This window comes from Aethalodelphis obliquidens, unplaced genomic scaffold (genome assembly GCF_003676395.1).
Source record: "Aethalodelphis obliquidens isolate GAN/ISIS:26980383/991018 unplaced genomic scaffold, ASM367639v1 scaffold25, whole genome shotgun sequence".
In the NCBI taxonomy this organism is placed as follows: Eukaryota; Metazoa; Chordata; class Mammalia; order Artiodactyla; family Delphinidae; genus Aethalodelphis; species Aethalodelphis obliquidens.
Window position 1 is genome coordinate 13,326,136 of NW_020837969.1, and position 15,683 is coordinate 13,341,818.

General features: G+C 45.3%; 1 protein-coding gene across 1 annotated transcript; it reads left to right on the top strand.

Annotated features, from left to right (window-relative positions):
• Window positions 1–187: 187 nt before the first annotated feature.
• Window positions 188–4,456, top strand: SLC25A4 (solute carrier family 25 member 4). Its single transcript, XM_027122624.1, has 4 exons — window positions 188–622; window positions 1,900–2,386; window positions 2,906–3,046; window positions 3,949–4,456. The coding sequence occupies exons 1-4, from the start codon at window positions 512–514 to the stop codon at window positions 4,104–4,106; spliced, it is 897 nt and encodes a 298-aa protein (XP_026978425.1). The 5' UTR covers window positions 188–511; the 3' UTR covers window positions 4,107–4,456.
• The last annotated feature ends 11,227 nt before the right edge of the window (window positions 4,457–15,683 follow it).

Below are 15,683 nucleotides of genomic sequence, written 5' to 3' on the forward strand. Positions count from 1 at the left end.
CAGGGGCGGGTGGCGGGCAGGCCCGAGGCTAAAGCGAGTTGGGCTGGAGGCTGCAGGTCCTGTGTCTGAGTCCAGGTAAGGCCCGGGACTAAGCCTCCTTGTGCTATAAATACAGCGGCCCACATGCTGCACAGACACGCTGTTCCCTCTGCTCGCGGGACAGATAACATGAATTTGCCCTTTAAACGTCCCAAGTAAAGGCACAGTACCCGGCCCACCCCTGCCTCCCGGAAGCGCCTTCGCCCCCTTTGCCCTCTGCAGAGGAGGGGGCTGGCAGGGGTGGGGTGGGGTTCCGCGCACCTGTCCAGCCAATGCGCGGGGCGCGCACGGCCCCGGGGTCCCTACTCCTCTCGCGAGAGGCTGGGCGGGGCATATAAGGCCGGCTGCGGGGGGGCGGGGGCACGATCGGCCCCTTCGCGTCGCGCAGGGACAGAGCCGGGGACTCTGTGCCTGGCCAGGCGAAGAGAGCGAGAGCGCGGCTCCCGGAGGCGGTGTGCGCCCGGCTGTCACCATGAGCGACCAGGCTTTGAGCTTCTTGAAGGACTTCTTGGCTGGCGGCGTCGCCGCTGCCATCTCCAAGACCGCGGTTGCCCCCATCGAGAGGGTCAAACTGCTGCTGCAGGTGGAGACCGAGCGGGCGCGAGCGCGGCGAGCTGGGCGCGGGGCGGGGCGCGCGGAGCCCGGGCGAGCTGCGGGGCGAGGGGAAGCGGGGCGCCGCCGAAAATCCGCTGTAGGCCTGGGCCCGGCGCGCGGCCTGCGAGAAGGGGAAGGTGCCCTCTGCTCAGAGTCAGGTCCAGCGTCAGTCAGTAGCGGGTTCCCGGTGTCGGGTGGCGCCCCGCGTGCGGGTGTCTATATATGGAAACCCACCCGGAGTAGGTTGCAGCCAGCCAGATCCTGCTCGGGGACAGCGCGGACACTCAGGCTTCTTGGGTTGGCCTCACCTCTTGATTTTCAAAGCCCCTTGCATCCTCTTATCTGCGTCCACCTTTTACAATAAAAACATCAAAATAATAATTATTACTCGAGATTATTACGATGTCCCATGCGCTGTGCTGTAGGCTGACATATCTATTATTCATTCATCTTTGTATGACCTCTGTAAGGTAGGTATTATTTTTCCCCATTTTGCACATAAAGAGATTTTGAGAGACTAAGAAACAATTTTCAGAATAAACTTAGATCGCTTTACTCATCCTTTCCCCAAATCTTTTCCTCCCCAGCCTGGTTTGTTCTCATCATCCCATGTATCCTTTTTTTTTTTTCACTTGCCCAAAAGGCAAGGGTCCCTCCAATGAGGAATTGAGCGTTTTCAGTTTGGGAGTCAAAATGATCAGTAACAAGAAAAACCCCAACAAATTGCCCACGGCAACAAACCCCTCAATAATTAATTACTTGGATAATCCTCTTGAAAAATTTCAGGCTTGAATGCCTAGTGGATTCCTTCTCCTGCTGTTAGAACATCTACTACTCAGAGATCCTGGTCTCCGGGGAGACTAGAGAGAGACTGAGGAATTCTCATCTCCTGCCTATCATGTCTGTCAAATCAGAGCAGGTGTCCTTTGGGGCAAGGATCTTTAATCATTTCTATCTCCCAGTAAGCCCCTAGTATAGTTCTGGCACCTACGGAAAAATGCAACAAGTAAATGACTCCCTTTATGTAATCAAATCGTCCTTTCTGTTTATTTGGAGCAGAAACTTTTCTCCCAAATGCCCTGATAATTGAGGCAAAATTGGGTTTGGGGGGCGCATTATCCAAGTAGCTAACACATTTACTCAGTATTCATTTAATTTCCCCATACTTTTTAAACAAGGAAATCCAGGAAGTGCAAACCTTGTTCTCCTGTCATCTTTCCTTCTCTTTGCCCTGCCTGTCCTCCACCACCCTCCTCCCCTCCACAGGTCCAGCATGCCAGCCAACAGATCAGTGCTGAGAAGCAATACAAAGGGATCATTGATTGCGTGGTGAGAATCCCCAAGGAGCAGGGCGTTCTCTCCTTCTGGAGGGGTAACCTGGCCAACGTGATCCGTTACTTCCCCACCCAAGCTCTCAACTTCGCCTTCAAGGACAAGTACAAGCAGATCTTCCTGGGGGGCGTGGACCGGCATAAGCAGTTCTGGCGCTACTTTGCCGGTAACCTGGCTTCCGGTGGGGCAGCTGGGGCCACCTCTCTCTGCTTTGTCTACCCGCTGGACTTTGCTAGGACCAGATTGGCCGCCGACGTGGGCAAGGGTGCTGCCCAGCGTGAGTTCACTGGTCTGGGCAACTGTCTCACCAAGATCTTCAAGTCTGATGGCCTGAGGGGTCTCTACCAGGGTTTCAATGTCTCTGTCCAGGGCATCATTATCTACAGAGCCGCCTACTTTGGAGTCTATGACACGGCCAAGGGTGAGAGAAGGGCATCAGGGGGTGCAGAGCGGGGAGGAGGGTGTGTGCAGGGAGGATCCTGAGAGATCTCTGATAAAGGACTTTGTATTTGTTAATCTTGTTTGTCCCTTGCCCTGGCCTAAACTGAGGCTTCTCAGTGAGGAGGTGTTGAGGCGTGGATCAATAGCTGGGGGATTCTCCTTGTCCTCTGCTGAAATAAACTGGCCTTGAGTTATTCGGCGGGGACGGATGAAGGGGGAGCCCAGCTCCCTCTATCAGTTGCCAAGTTTAACTTGGAGCCACTTCAACATGCCCTGTGCACTGTGCACAGCTCTGGCTTTGAGGATCCAGGGAGTGTGCCACCAACTTTTGTTGGCTGCCTGGTTACTCATGAGGCACCCCACGAAGGGCGGACTCTGCTGGAAGGGTAGGGCATGGAGTTGGAGGTGTGGTGGCCTGTTCTCCATCCCCACCTGCTTTTTGCTCAGCTGCTCAGAGGAATCATGTCATGGTCATTTGGTTTCTTGGCTCTTCCCACAGGGATGTTGCCTGACCCGAAGAATGTGCACATTATCGTGAGCTGGATGATTGCCCAGACTGTGACGGCGGTCGCAGGGCTGGTGTCCTACCCTTTTGACACTGTCCGCCGTAGGATGATGATGCAGTCTGGTCGGAAAGGGGGTAAGCCTGAGACCTATCAGAATCTTATTTTTCTGCTCAAGGAGAATACTAGTCAGTGCTCGTTTCAGCCTTCACTATTCTAAGTTGTTAAAATTGTGCTAAGAATTTAGGAAAGAAAGATGATAATGAATCCTCCCCAACATTCTCAACTATTCCTTTAAAAAAAGATATTTTATTTTTATCAAAGAAATGATAACACCAAAAACGGGATATTTACAAGTGAACTTAACTAGGTATCTAGCATCATAGAGGCCTTAGGCCCTTTTCCCTTAGAGCCTGGGTGCAGAAACAAGGGGAAAGGATTGAAGTAGTCAGCTAGTTTATTTAAAAATACTTCTTCTCTTATCTAGTTATTACAAGTATTATTGGGGAGGGTGATTTTACTGGGGGAGAGATGGCCTGAAGCAGTCTGTTGCGATAGGAAACGTTTTGGCTTCCATAGGTTGAAACCTATGAAATTGCCATGTTTACAGTAAAAAAACATAGAATGTTGGCCGTTTCTTATGGTTCAACCTAATAATTGCATCTCTTATTTTAACCTTAGGCAGTACTATCTGAGATTAGGCCTCAGTTTTCTCATCCATAACAAAGGGGACCACCCAGCTTAATACTTCCGCTTCACCCAGCTCCCTTCCTGTTTCTCTGTTTGACTTCTGTGAATTAGCTGGTTCATCACCCCAGTTCTTCAGTTGATCTTGAGTTGAGCTGAAGTAGGAATCACCAGAGACCCTCCCTCAGCAGTTATGCAGGGGAAGGGGACGTCCCGTTGAATGTGCATAGAGCTGGGCGGAAGGCTCAAAGTGACCTTTATAACACTGATGACTATGTGGGCAGATGTCTTTTGGAGGAAAAGTCTCTTTCCCCCAGACTTATGGAGCCCTTACCAACATTTGTTTCCACAGCGGATATTATGTACTCTGGGACAGTGGACTGCTGGAGGAAGATTGCAAAAGACGAAGGACCCAAGGCTTTCTTCAAAGGCGCCTGGTCCAATGTGTTGAGAGGCATGGGCGGTGCTTTTGTATTGGTATTGTATGATGAGATCAAAAAATATGTCTGATGTAATTAAAACTCAAGTTCATTGGTTCCAGATCCATTGTGTGGTTTAATAGACTCTTCCTAGGGGAAGTAAAAAGAAAGATCTGGGATGAAACCAGATTGAAAGGAATACCTCAGGAAAAAAAAAAAAGGCTTCATTGAGTATTCATTAAACCACAAATGTATTTAGTATTTATTTTACATTTAAATTCCCACAGCAAATAGAAAAGAACTTATCATACCTATATAATTAACTGAAGACACAATAATGAATAACTGAAGGTGAAATGTCAGTAAAGACCACTTAATGCACGATATTTTACTGAATTCTTAACTGCCAAATGGATTAAAATCATAAGACCATCCATCTTATTTTCTAGCATGACTCATTTATAACTCCGTGGCCAAGCTTCTAAATGTCAGATATTATACTGTGTATCATGTGAGCACCTACAGGGCTTAAAGTTCTGGTTTTCAAACTGAAATAGGTTATGCCGTCTCTCTTCACCTTACCTCCTACGATGCTGCTGTAGACTCCTAGTGGTAACACGGATCGTAGCTTCTATAATCTTACCTTACTTTATGCACTTTCATACTGTCTTCAGGAACTCTGAGGTTCCACTAAAAGCTTTAAATCACAGTTTCAAGAGCTTTGCATAATTAGGAAGTGCTCTGTATTTGTGCCTTTAGAGAATTGTGATGCTTGGAATTTTATGACCGGTAGACAGTATTCACTGAAAATCAGTTAGCAAGCTGGTATTTAATGCCTGTTAGGTCCTGTGGAAGATACAAAAAGGCAGGAGCCTATTCTGAAAAAAAGCTTAAGTGGGGTTAGGAGAGAGGAGTGACATGGCATTGTTCGATAATGTAACGTTCAATACAGTGAATCCTGGCTGGGTAGGGACTAGAAGCCGGGAGATGAACTGGTGGGGCGGGGGGGTGGGGTGGTAGAAGGTGGGCCTTGAAAGAAAATAACTAGATTTAAATACGTGGGTATAGAAAGTATCTGCCAGCACTTCTTTTTAGCAACAATTTATCAAGACCTAGAGGAAAAGGCAGTTTTGGATTTGGCTCTCATAAACCTGTTTGCGAGAGGAAAGGAAGCATTACTGGTGCAGAAGAGCACGCGGTTCATATGGCCCTTGCTTGCTGGGAGTGACCTGGAGGAAACAAGTCCCTACCTGCTGGCGAAGCCTGGAGGGCAGGCACGTGTCTTTTGTGGTTCTCCTGACAGGTGGTTGAAGGGCATCTCGGTACCCTCTGTGTTTTTGTTTTTGTTTTTGGCTGCAGGACCTTAGTTCCCCGACAAGGGATTGAACCCAGGCCATGGCAGTGAAAGCACAGCGTCCTGACCACTGGACCGCCAGGGAAGTCCCGGTACCCTCTGTTCTTTACCCTTCTTCCCAATCTCTTCTCCTTACTCCCGCCTCCCCGGTAAAAAATCGGCTGCCTCATTTCACTCTAGTAACTAAGGTCTGTGTTTGGCCACCTCCAAGGTTACATCCTTCCTAATCTAGCAGTTGTCTCTGCCGCTGGAAAAGGCCAGAGAGCTCAAAAGAAAGTCTCTTAAGGCCATCTCGAGGCCAGGCCACAAACGCTGGCTGTTAGGCGCCTTCTGGATACCTTGTTGGCTTTGCTTTCCAATGCTTTCCAATGCTAAGGATGATAGAAACGGCCCAAGTTCTGTTGCTGATGGAGAGAAAAGAAAAGCAGGGCAGGCTAGGAGGACAAATACTTTTGTGAAGTATATCTCAAAGTAAGGCCAGCCCTTTGAGTATTTTCAAGCCTAAGAGTTAGCCGGGGGTGCGGGATGTAGGGTATGAGAAGCAGGTGGGCCGTGTGAGCAGTGAGTGAACAGCAGGCCCTCCCTGGCAGGAGCGGGAAGTGGAGAAGGGGACTGAACCTTTATTAGTGTCACTATCCCCCTTCTGCACGTGACCCAGACGTTGGCCTCCTCCATCCCTGTGAGTGTTATCCCTGAGGCATCGGGAGCGGAGATTTGTGTAAGGAGCCTGTGGAATCCGTCCTCAGCCCAGCTCCTGAGCATTCCAGAACCCCCAGACCCCTCAGCCTCTGACAGGCAGTATCTCTGCTTACTGTCCTAGCTCTGCAGTCTTCTCACCGTGCAGAGCTGTCAGGCTTGAAGGTCTGGAGGGTTGGGAAGTGTTTAAAGTAACAGCTGGGAATGGAGTGTCCCGCCCCCAGGGATTCCTCACTAGCCCTCTTTCCTGCAGAGCTCTCTCCCTAAATGCACCCCTTCTCTTACTAGCACCCCCAATAAGCCCTTTTCATTTTTTATGGATATTCTTCCTAAAAGCCTCACTTATGGATATCTTCTGTCTTTTTAGCCACCTTATTTTGTATTTTGAGTGTATGGGAAAAAGTATGGAGGCTGACAGAGAAGAAGGCAGCTCATAAGGGTAACTTTGACAGAAAGCTCGCCTCCATGGTTTGTGTTTAAACCTCAATTAACTGAATAATGGCTTCCATTCTGTTTTACTTTGTGTAGAATATGGACTGTGCTGAGGCAAAATTTAAAAACACCTACAGCGTGCAACGCAAACTCAGGACAGTAATCATCTTTTTCACTGCCTTGTGCCTGGGACATGGGTGGTGTTTGATACTTATTTGTTGAATGCAAGAATGAATGAGGAAAAGGTGCATCTGCAAAAAACATAGAGAACCTGGGGAGTATTTGGGGAAAGTCGAGTCCTCCAGTTGGGTGGGATCTTTTTTTTTTTTTTTTTTTTTTTCGGTACACGGGCCTCTCACCGCTGTGGCCTCTCCCATTGCGGAGCACAGGCTCCGGACGCGCAGGCTCAGCGGCCATGGCTTACGGGCCCAGCCGCTCCGCGGCATGTGGGATCTTCCCGGACCGGTCACGAACCCGCGTCTCCTGCATCGGCAGGCGGACTCTCAACCACTGCGCCACCAGGGAAGCCCCCAGTTGGGTGGGATCTTGAACACACAGAGGGTAGTAAGTGGACAACCACGTTGGGGTCATGTATTGACCCCAATATAATGTTATGGATGAAAATTTATGGCTGCCTTAAATTCAAATTTCAAGTCCTTAAATACAATTTTACAAAATCTATCATGCCATAAATTCCTTTCATTTTTCTGCTTCTCTTGAATATCAGTTTTTATCAGTGCATGAAAAAGTACACTTGTTCCTCATTTGCAGATTCCATATTTGCAAATTAGACTCCTCTCTAAAATTTATTTCTAACCCCTGTGTGCTCATTCTTGGACATGAACAGAGCAATGAAAAACTTGCCTGACATGTGTCTTCCCAGCTGAGGTCAAACTAGTCCATGACTTGCCTTCGTGATTCCGCTCTGCTCCCACTCCAAAAACGGGGCCTTTCGTGACCTATTCAGTGCCATGTTTTTCACCTTTTTGTGCTTTCTGTTGGTGATTTCATTGTTTAAAATGGCCCCAAAGCATAGTGATGAAGTGATGTCCAGGGTTTCTAAGTGCTGGAAGGCTGTGCTGTGCCTCATGGAGGAGATATGTGTGTTAGGTGAGCTTCCTTCAGGCCTGAGTGCTGTTGGCCATGAGTTTAATGTTAATGGATCAACCATATATATTAAGTATGTGGCTTTAAACACAAACACACGTAAAACAAGGTTATGTATTGGTTGGTTGACAAAAATGTGACCAGGAGCTCAAAGGAACCTAACCTGTATTTCCTTTAGGAGCAGTGAACCAGTATTTGCTAATTCAGTGTTCCTGCTAACACTGTAGGACATGACTACCACAAATAATGAGAATCTACTGTTTTATAATTGTTAAGGTACAGTGTATGTATTAAGGTTACCTATGCCTCATAAGACATTTTGTAGAATATAATTTTTCTGTATTCTATTCATTTTTAATTCTTGTAGCCCTTTACTAGAGCATCTTTAAACGTTTTATTGTAGTTCAGTTTCCCTATTTCTTGCAGTTTCTTGCAAATATGGATGAGCCAAACATTACTGAGTGACACTCTATGGTCTCACACGTGCCTGGATGCTGTGGCAGATCCAAAAGCATGATGGGGTCTCTGCCCTCAAGGATTGTCTTTTGCTTTATTTGGGATGTAAAACACAGACTAAAGTCAATACCTGAGACCATATGACTTAAGTACCAAACCACATGATATATAATCTAAAGTCAGTGCTTCCTAAGCTTGCTCTAGCTAAAAGCCTATTTTAGTAATCCAAATACGATGTGATAAAGGTGTGGATTACAGTGATGGCAGTGAAAATGAGGAATATGTTATATTTTGAAGAATGACAGGACATAATTCAGACACTGAAGAAAAATGTTAATCAATAAGAATGCTGAGCTTTAACGTTTGAGAAAAAAAGGACACTACCCTGATGGCAACAGAAGTTAGAAGGCAGCACTTGGGAAGGTCAGGGACTTCAGTTTTGGATATAAGGATTCTGAAGTAACTGAAAACATCTAAAAGGGACCCTAAAAGTAAAGGACTATGTAAAAGTAAAGGAAAGAAGACTAGATAGAAATTTGGAAACTATCTTAAATGTAGCATTTTTTGTAAACAGTCCTTAAGAATCAATAAAATGAGTAAGTATAAAAACAACAGAGAAGGGACTTCCCTGGTGGCACAGTGGTTAAGAATCCGCCTGCCAATGCAGGGGACACGGGTTCGATCCCTGGTCCGGGAATATCCCACATGCCGCAGAGCAACTAAGCCCGTGTGCCACAAATACTGAGCCTGCGTTCTACAGCCCGTGAGCCGCAACTACTGAGCCCGCGTGCTGCAACTACTGAAGTCTGCGTGCCTAGAGCTTGTGCTCCGCAACAAGGGAAACCACAGCAATAAGATCACGCACCGCAACGAAGAGTGGGCCCCTGCTCGCTGCAACTAGAGAAAGCCCGCACGCAGCAACAAAGACCCAACGCAGCCAAAAATCAATCAATAAAATTAAAAACAAAAACAACAACAGAGAAGATGCCCAAGATGGCCTTAAAGAAGAGTCACCACCATTAGGGGTTGGAGAGACAGATGCTAGAACAAGTCATCAGGCAAAACCCAGGGAAAGAATTGAGGTAACCCATGTGGCATCAAAGTAAAGTAGAGGATTATTTCAAAGAGGGCCAATAATAGCCAATGCCCCAGAGAGGTCAGAAAAGAAGGAGGTAGAGAGAAAGGTCTTGGGATTTGGCAAGGAGGGAGCCATCAGGGACCTGAACGGATTCAGTATGGTGCTGATGAGGTAAGGCAGCCTTTTTAAGAGGTTATGGAGGGAGTGGGGAGTGGGGCAGAAGGGGGACAACACATATTCACCCCTCACACCTGAGCACACGCCAAGGCAGCAAGTCAGGCACTGGAGCCAAAGTTAATGCCAGACTGACCCAGTCCCTGTCACTGAGGAGGAGTCTTAACAGAGGAAAGAAGAATGTAAATAAGTAACTGCAGTAACTTAGAGACTCCAAGTCCCACAACAGAGGGTTGGTAAGAGAGAAAAACCAAGTGATAGGTTATTGGGTGAATGTGGCAGGCCTGCAGCGAGACGTCAGAGGATTCAGAGCACACACCCTTGGGCTTCTGGAACCCAGTGGACCAGGGGAGACAGGTGGCAGCCAAGGTGGAAGGACCCCTGTGTACAAAGAAAGAATTCTCACACGGCATTCTCAATTTAGTACAAAGAAATAAAAACAGGGTAGTAGCCAGAGGCTCGGTTAGACAAAGGGAATTTTTGCCCCCAAATCTGGAAGATGGGCTCATTTGAAGCCCAATGACTAAGAGGACAGAGAACGGTAAGAATAAAGGGAATGGTAAGCATGGACACAATTGTTTTAGCTTATCCACCAGTCCTTTCATACCAGCATGTGAATACCTACACTGTGCTAGAGCCAGAGAACATACAATTCCAGTAAAACATGATGTCTGCCCTTAGGGAATTTATAGTCTGGGGGGAGGCTGAGCTTAAGGAAGGCTGAAAGGGGTCTGTGGGCGTGATGAGAAGTGAGGCTAAATAATGAAGTGCTTAGTGGGCTCTTCTGAAGAACTTCCATTTTTCTACAACAGTCTCTCGAGAGCCGTTGAACTTTTAAAGCAAGGAAGTGACGTGATCAAGTTTCCGCTTCAGCACTTTGGCAGCAGCGTGGAGAAGGGATTGGGGGCAAGGAGACAGCAGTGGAGGTGAGAAACGATTACCTGGAATCAAAGCGATAACAGCAGGATGACGTGAGGACCTGCAGTGGGTTTAAAAGGGGTAGAGAGTGAGCACGGGGGAAGAGGCTGGGGTTATTCCCGGGACTCAGTCACTGGTGGGAACCAGACGAACGGGGATCACGGCCACCACCACCCTCAACCCTGGGGGGGCTAAGGGGGGGATGAGAAAACGGGGCTGCTTCATCTGACAGCTGCCCAGACCCCTCCAGGCTCAAGACTAACGCGACTCATTGGGCAGTTTCACTGTAACATCGAAGAATCCTCTCTCAAAGGACAGTGTATTTATGATTCGTAAAGGATTTCCATACTGGCAGACCAGGTAATGCCAACCAGTGGTCTCTCTGCAAACGACTAGAAAAAGGGTTCAAACTATTTAAAAGAAAAATTTGCTTGAAGGCAGCGGGGAGCTAACAGGGCATGGGAAATTGGGGCCAAGATTTTGGGGAAGACATCCTGAGAAAAGAGTCTGGTGTTCGGGGTCCATTTCCCCAGGAGGTGGGAGGTGTCTGAAAGTCGTGGAAATATGGCTGGAAGGCTGAGAACTAGAAAGTGATTCTGAGAGCCTCTCAGGGAGGGAAGCGGGGCCCGCCCAGGGAGAGAAGCCCTGGGAGCCCTCCTGCAGCAGGAAGAGGGAACCGGAGACCCGCTGGCCCTGCAGTCGCTGATGCCGGCCTTCAGTCCATCTCGTCCCTTTAGCTGGATTAGGGAGGTTTGGGATTGTGAGCACCCCTGCTCCCTGCCAGAAGCAAAAGTCAATGTCGTCTGCAAGAAAATATCATCCAGAGCAAAGGGTCAACAAATGTTTTCTCTGAAGGACAAGGTAGTAAATATTTCAGGCTGTGGCGGTCAGATGGTCTTTGACACAGCACAGTTCTGCCCTATTGCAAAAGCAGCCCTGGGTAAGACAAATGAACCCAGCGTGGCTGGTCCATAAAACTTCATGTACAGACACTGAAATGTGAATTCCATATAATATTCACACATCACAAAATATTCTTTTGACTTAAAAAACCATTTAAAAAGGTAAAAGCCACAAACATGGGCCCTGGGCTGCTGAATTTGGCTAATGTGCTGTAAGTCGCTGAACCCTGATCTAGATAGAGCTTCTAGTTTTTCCTACAATTTTTCATATGAACTAAACCAAAACCACAAATATAACTTTAAAACATCCTATAAAAATATATTCTAAAGGGCCATGGTGTAAAAAGTGGAAATCAGAAGGGCAACTCAAAAATATTTTGAACTTGAAAATAAAAATACCATGTTATCAAAACTTGTGGGAAACAGCTAAAGCTATGCTAAGAAGAAATTTATAGCCTTTGATGCATCTATTGGAAAAGAAGGGCTGAAAATCAATGAACTATACACCCATTCCAAGAAGTTTAAAAAATAACAGCAAATTAAACCCAAAGAATAAAGCTGGAAGTAAATAACTAAAGTAATAGAATTAATGAAAAAAGAGACAATCAACAGTGCCAGGTGAACTGCATATTTAAGTGTGAAAGGCAAAACTTTTAGAAGATAACTGAGCAGCATTTTTTCATGTCCTCGGGTAAATGAAAATGTATAAAGCCCAACATTTTAAAAAGTACTAATCATGCAAGAAAAGACTGACAAACTGGACTAAACTAAAATTAAGAATTTCTGTTCAGAGACACGATTTATAGTGAAAAGGCAAGCCAGACTGGGAGAAAATTTTTGTAACATGACTCCACTGGGACTGATCATATCCAGAACACATAACTGCTCCTGTAACAAGAAAAAGACATCCAACCAACAGAAAAACAGGCCAAAAGCTTGAAAAGGTACCTTACAAAAGATATCCCAGGGCTTCCCTGGTGGCGCAGTGGTTGAGAGTCCGCCTGCCGATGCAGGGGACACGGGTTCGTGCCCCGGTTCAGGAAGATCCCACATGCCGTGGAGCGGCTGGGCCCGTGAGCCATGGCTGCTGAGCCTGCGCTCCGCAACAGGAGAGGCCATGGCAGTGAGGGGCCGGGGTACCGCAATACAAAAAAAAAAAAAAAAAAGATATCCCAGTGGCCAATGTTCAATTTTATTAGCCAGAGTAATGCAGTTAAAAAAAAAAATAAAAAAAAAAAAAAATCACAAGATAGGGACTTCCCCAGCAGTCCAGTGGTTGACCCTGCCTTCCAATGCAGGGGGTGCGGGTTTGATCCCTGGTTGGGGAACTCAGATCCCACATGCCGAGGGGTGTGGCCAAAAATTAAAAAAAAAAATTTACAAGATACCATTACATACACACCTAAATGGTTAAACCTTAAAAACAACCGACACTAAATATGAGTGAGGATATGGAACTACAGGAACTAATACACTTCTGCAAGAGCGTAAGCTGGTACATTCACTCTGGGAAACGCTGGCACTATCTATCGAATATGTAGACTGCACAGCAACTCCACTCCTAAGCATAGGCCCCACCAAAATGCACGCACAGGTCAAGGCAAATCTACAGAAATCTTTGTACTGGCATTACTTATAATAGTCAAAACCTGGAAACCACTTGAAATGTCCATCAGCCACAGGCTGGATAAATGGATCGTGGTATAGTCATACATTAGAATACTACACAGAAATGAGCACCGACGAATTACAGCCACAGGCGACGACGTGGAAGAATCTCACAAATGTAAGTACATTCAGCAAAAGCACTGAGACACAAAAGAATATAATTCCATTCGTATGACATTCAAAAACAGGCAAAACCACACAATGGTGTTAAAAGTTAAGCCGGTGGTTACCTTCTGGCAGGCAGAGAGGATTGTAACAGGGAGGGATCCCCACGGGATCTCATGAGTTCGCCCCACAGGCCCACTGAATTCGGGAGAAGGTGGTGAAAATCACAGCCCAAGAGGTGCAGACAAATGACTCGAGAGAAGTGGTCAATAAATTGATTCCAGACAGCACTGGACAAGACACAGAGAGGCTTGCCAGCCTATTTATCTGCTCCATGAAGACTTGTTAGAAAAGTAAAAATGCTGAAAAAGCCCACGTTTGAACTGGGAAAACTCATGGAGCTTCAAGGTGAAGGGAGCAATTCTGGACAAGCTTGGGGATGAGGGAGGTGAAAGAGCTGGTGGAGATGAACCACCAGTCCAAGAATCTGTTTAAAACTCAGATTCTGGGGCTTCCCTGGTGGCGCAGTGGTTGAGAATCTGCCTGCCAATGCAGGGGACACGGGTTCGAGCCCTGGTCTGGGAAGATCCCACATGCCGCGGAGCAACTGGGCCCGTGAGCCACAGCTACTGAACCTGCACGTCTGGAGCCTGTGCTCCGCAACAAGAGAGGCCGCGACAGTGAGTGGCCCCCGCTCTCCGCAACTAGAGAAAACCCTCGCACAGAAATTAAGACCCAAGACAGCCAGCATAAATAAATAAGTAAATAAATAAATTTATTAAAAAAAAAACTCAGACTCTGAATGATGACAAATAAAAAATCTCATTTGTGAAAAAGAAGTCGGGGGGGCAGATCTTGTGAGTTCTTGGCAATATTCTAACTCTTGATTTGGTTAGTGGTGACCCAGGAGTTTGCTCTGTGACATGAGTTGTACATTTGTTTTATGCCCCTTTCTGTATTTCTGTAATACTTAAACAGCTATCAAAAAAATCTATGGAATGTCATTTTCTTGTGGATAGTCACCTCAAAGACCACATTCCTCTCACATTCCCCGAAATATAATTTAAAATGAAATCTTCTCAAATTAACAGTAGAATTAGGTTTTTCTAGTTTGTATACCTAACTACATGGGAAGCAGATATGTTTGCTTAATTTGGGATATTTTCTTCATGAAACATAAAGATTCTCATAATGAAATAAAGAAACCAAAGCATACTCAAAACTTGGAGATCAGCTATAATCCCCAAATATAGGAAATAAATGTAACGTGATTTTTGGTGAAGACTATCTTTGTAATATACATACTCTAAGAATTTCAAACCTTAATTTTTAATCATTTTTTTCGTGACTAGCCAAATTCTTTTACTATAATGGTGGATACAAAATTAGGTTCATAGGAAAAAACCCCGTGTCTTATTAAATTATAGTAAAATAATGACATGTTACCTTGTAAATTTTACTTTGTAGAACAGTAAAACCTTAAAAATATCTAGAACAAACAGTGCAATTTACCTGAACTTACAAACTGGATTCTGAAATAGAGACACAGAACATTAAGATTGTATTATGGTGGCTCCAGAAATATCTCTAAGTGGACTAAAAAACAGTCACCAGAATTTTAGAACCGAACAAAATTTTCTGCTGTAATGTAATCTTATTTGCTATAAGCATCCTTTAACTTCCTAGTTGAGAGCTCAAATACACTACAGCAGAACTACTCAGTGATTTACTCCAAAGGCATTGTTATTTAACCCTCATCAAAAAAATTCCTAATGTTTTAGCAGCAACTTTTAAAAAGAGTATTTCTTATCATTCATAATACATATATTACATATGAAATGTTGATGTGAACTTTTTAAAAAACACTGCTTCAAGCTATAAAAGAGTGTTGTAGCATAACAATTTTACAGGACAAATTAGATGATGTGGTTTGATGAGATGAGGATCAAGAATGTAATTTCTTTTTTAAAATTTATTTTATTTTTGGCTGTGTTGGGTCTTCGTTACTGTGCGTGGGCTTTCTCTAGCTGATGTAAGCGGGGGCTACTCTTCGTTGTGGTGCACGGGCTTCTCATTGCGGTGGCTTCTCTCGTTGCGGAGCACGGGCTCTAGGCACGTGGGCTTCAGTAGTTGTGGCACGTGGGCTCAGCAGTTGTGGCTCGCGGGCTCTAGAGCGCAGGCTCAGTAGTTGTGGCACACGGGCTTAGCTGCTCTGCAGCATGTGGGATAGTCCCGCACCAGGGCTCAAACCCGTGTCTCCTGCACTGGCAGGTGGATTTGTAACCACTGCGCCACCAGGAAAGCCCAAGAATATAATTTTAAGTAAACACTTTGCCACATAAATGTCATAGTTTCAAAGATATAAATATTAATATCCTCTTTCCAATTTCATTCTCGCTAATTCTTAGTCATGTAAGGCACATAAAAGTTATTCTAATTTTTAAAATGGAAATAAGAGAGTGCATTTGAGAGACAGACATAGGATCAAAACTCAGTTATCTTTCATTCTTTTCTTTGTTTCTTCACTGTGCCAAGCTAGTTCTTCATCCCTAAAACACATTACAGTGGACTGGAAAATTAAAAAAGGATGTTGATTTTTATTTTCTTACTATCTTTATTCATAGAAATAAAGTATTCATGAGCATTAAGCACATTTTCTAGGATGGTTTACAATCATTTATAGGTTTAGACTTTCGCATTTAAGATATTAAACATTTTATGAATTTAATTATTAAAACAGAATAACTTAAACTTGTGTCTCCAACTTTATACTGGTCA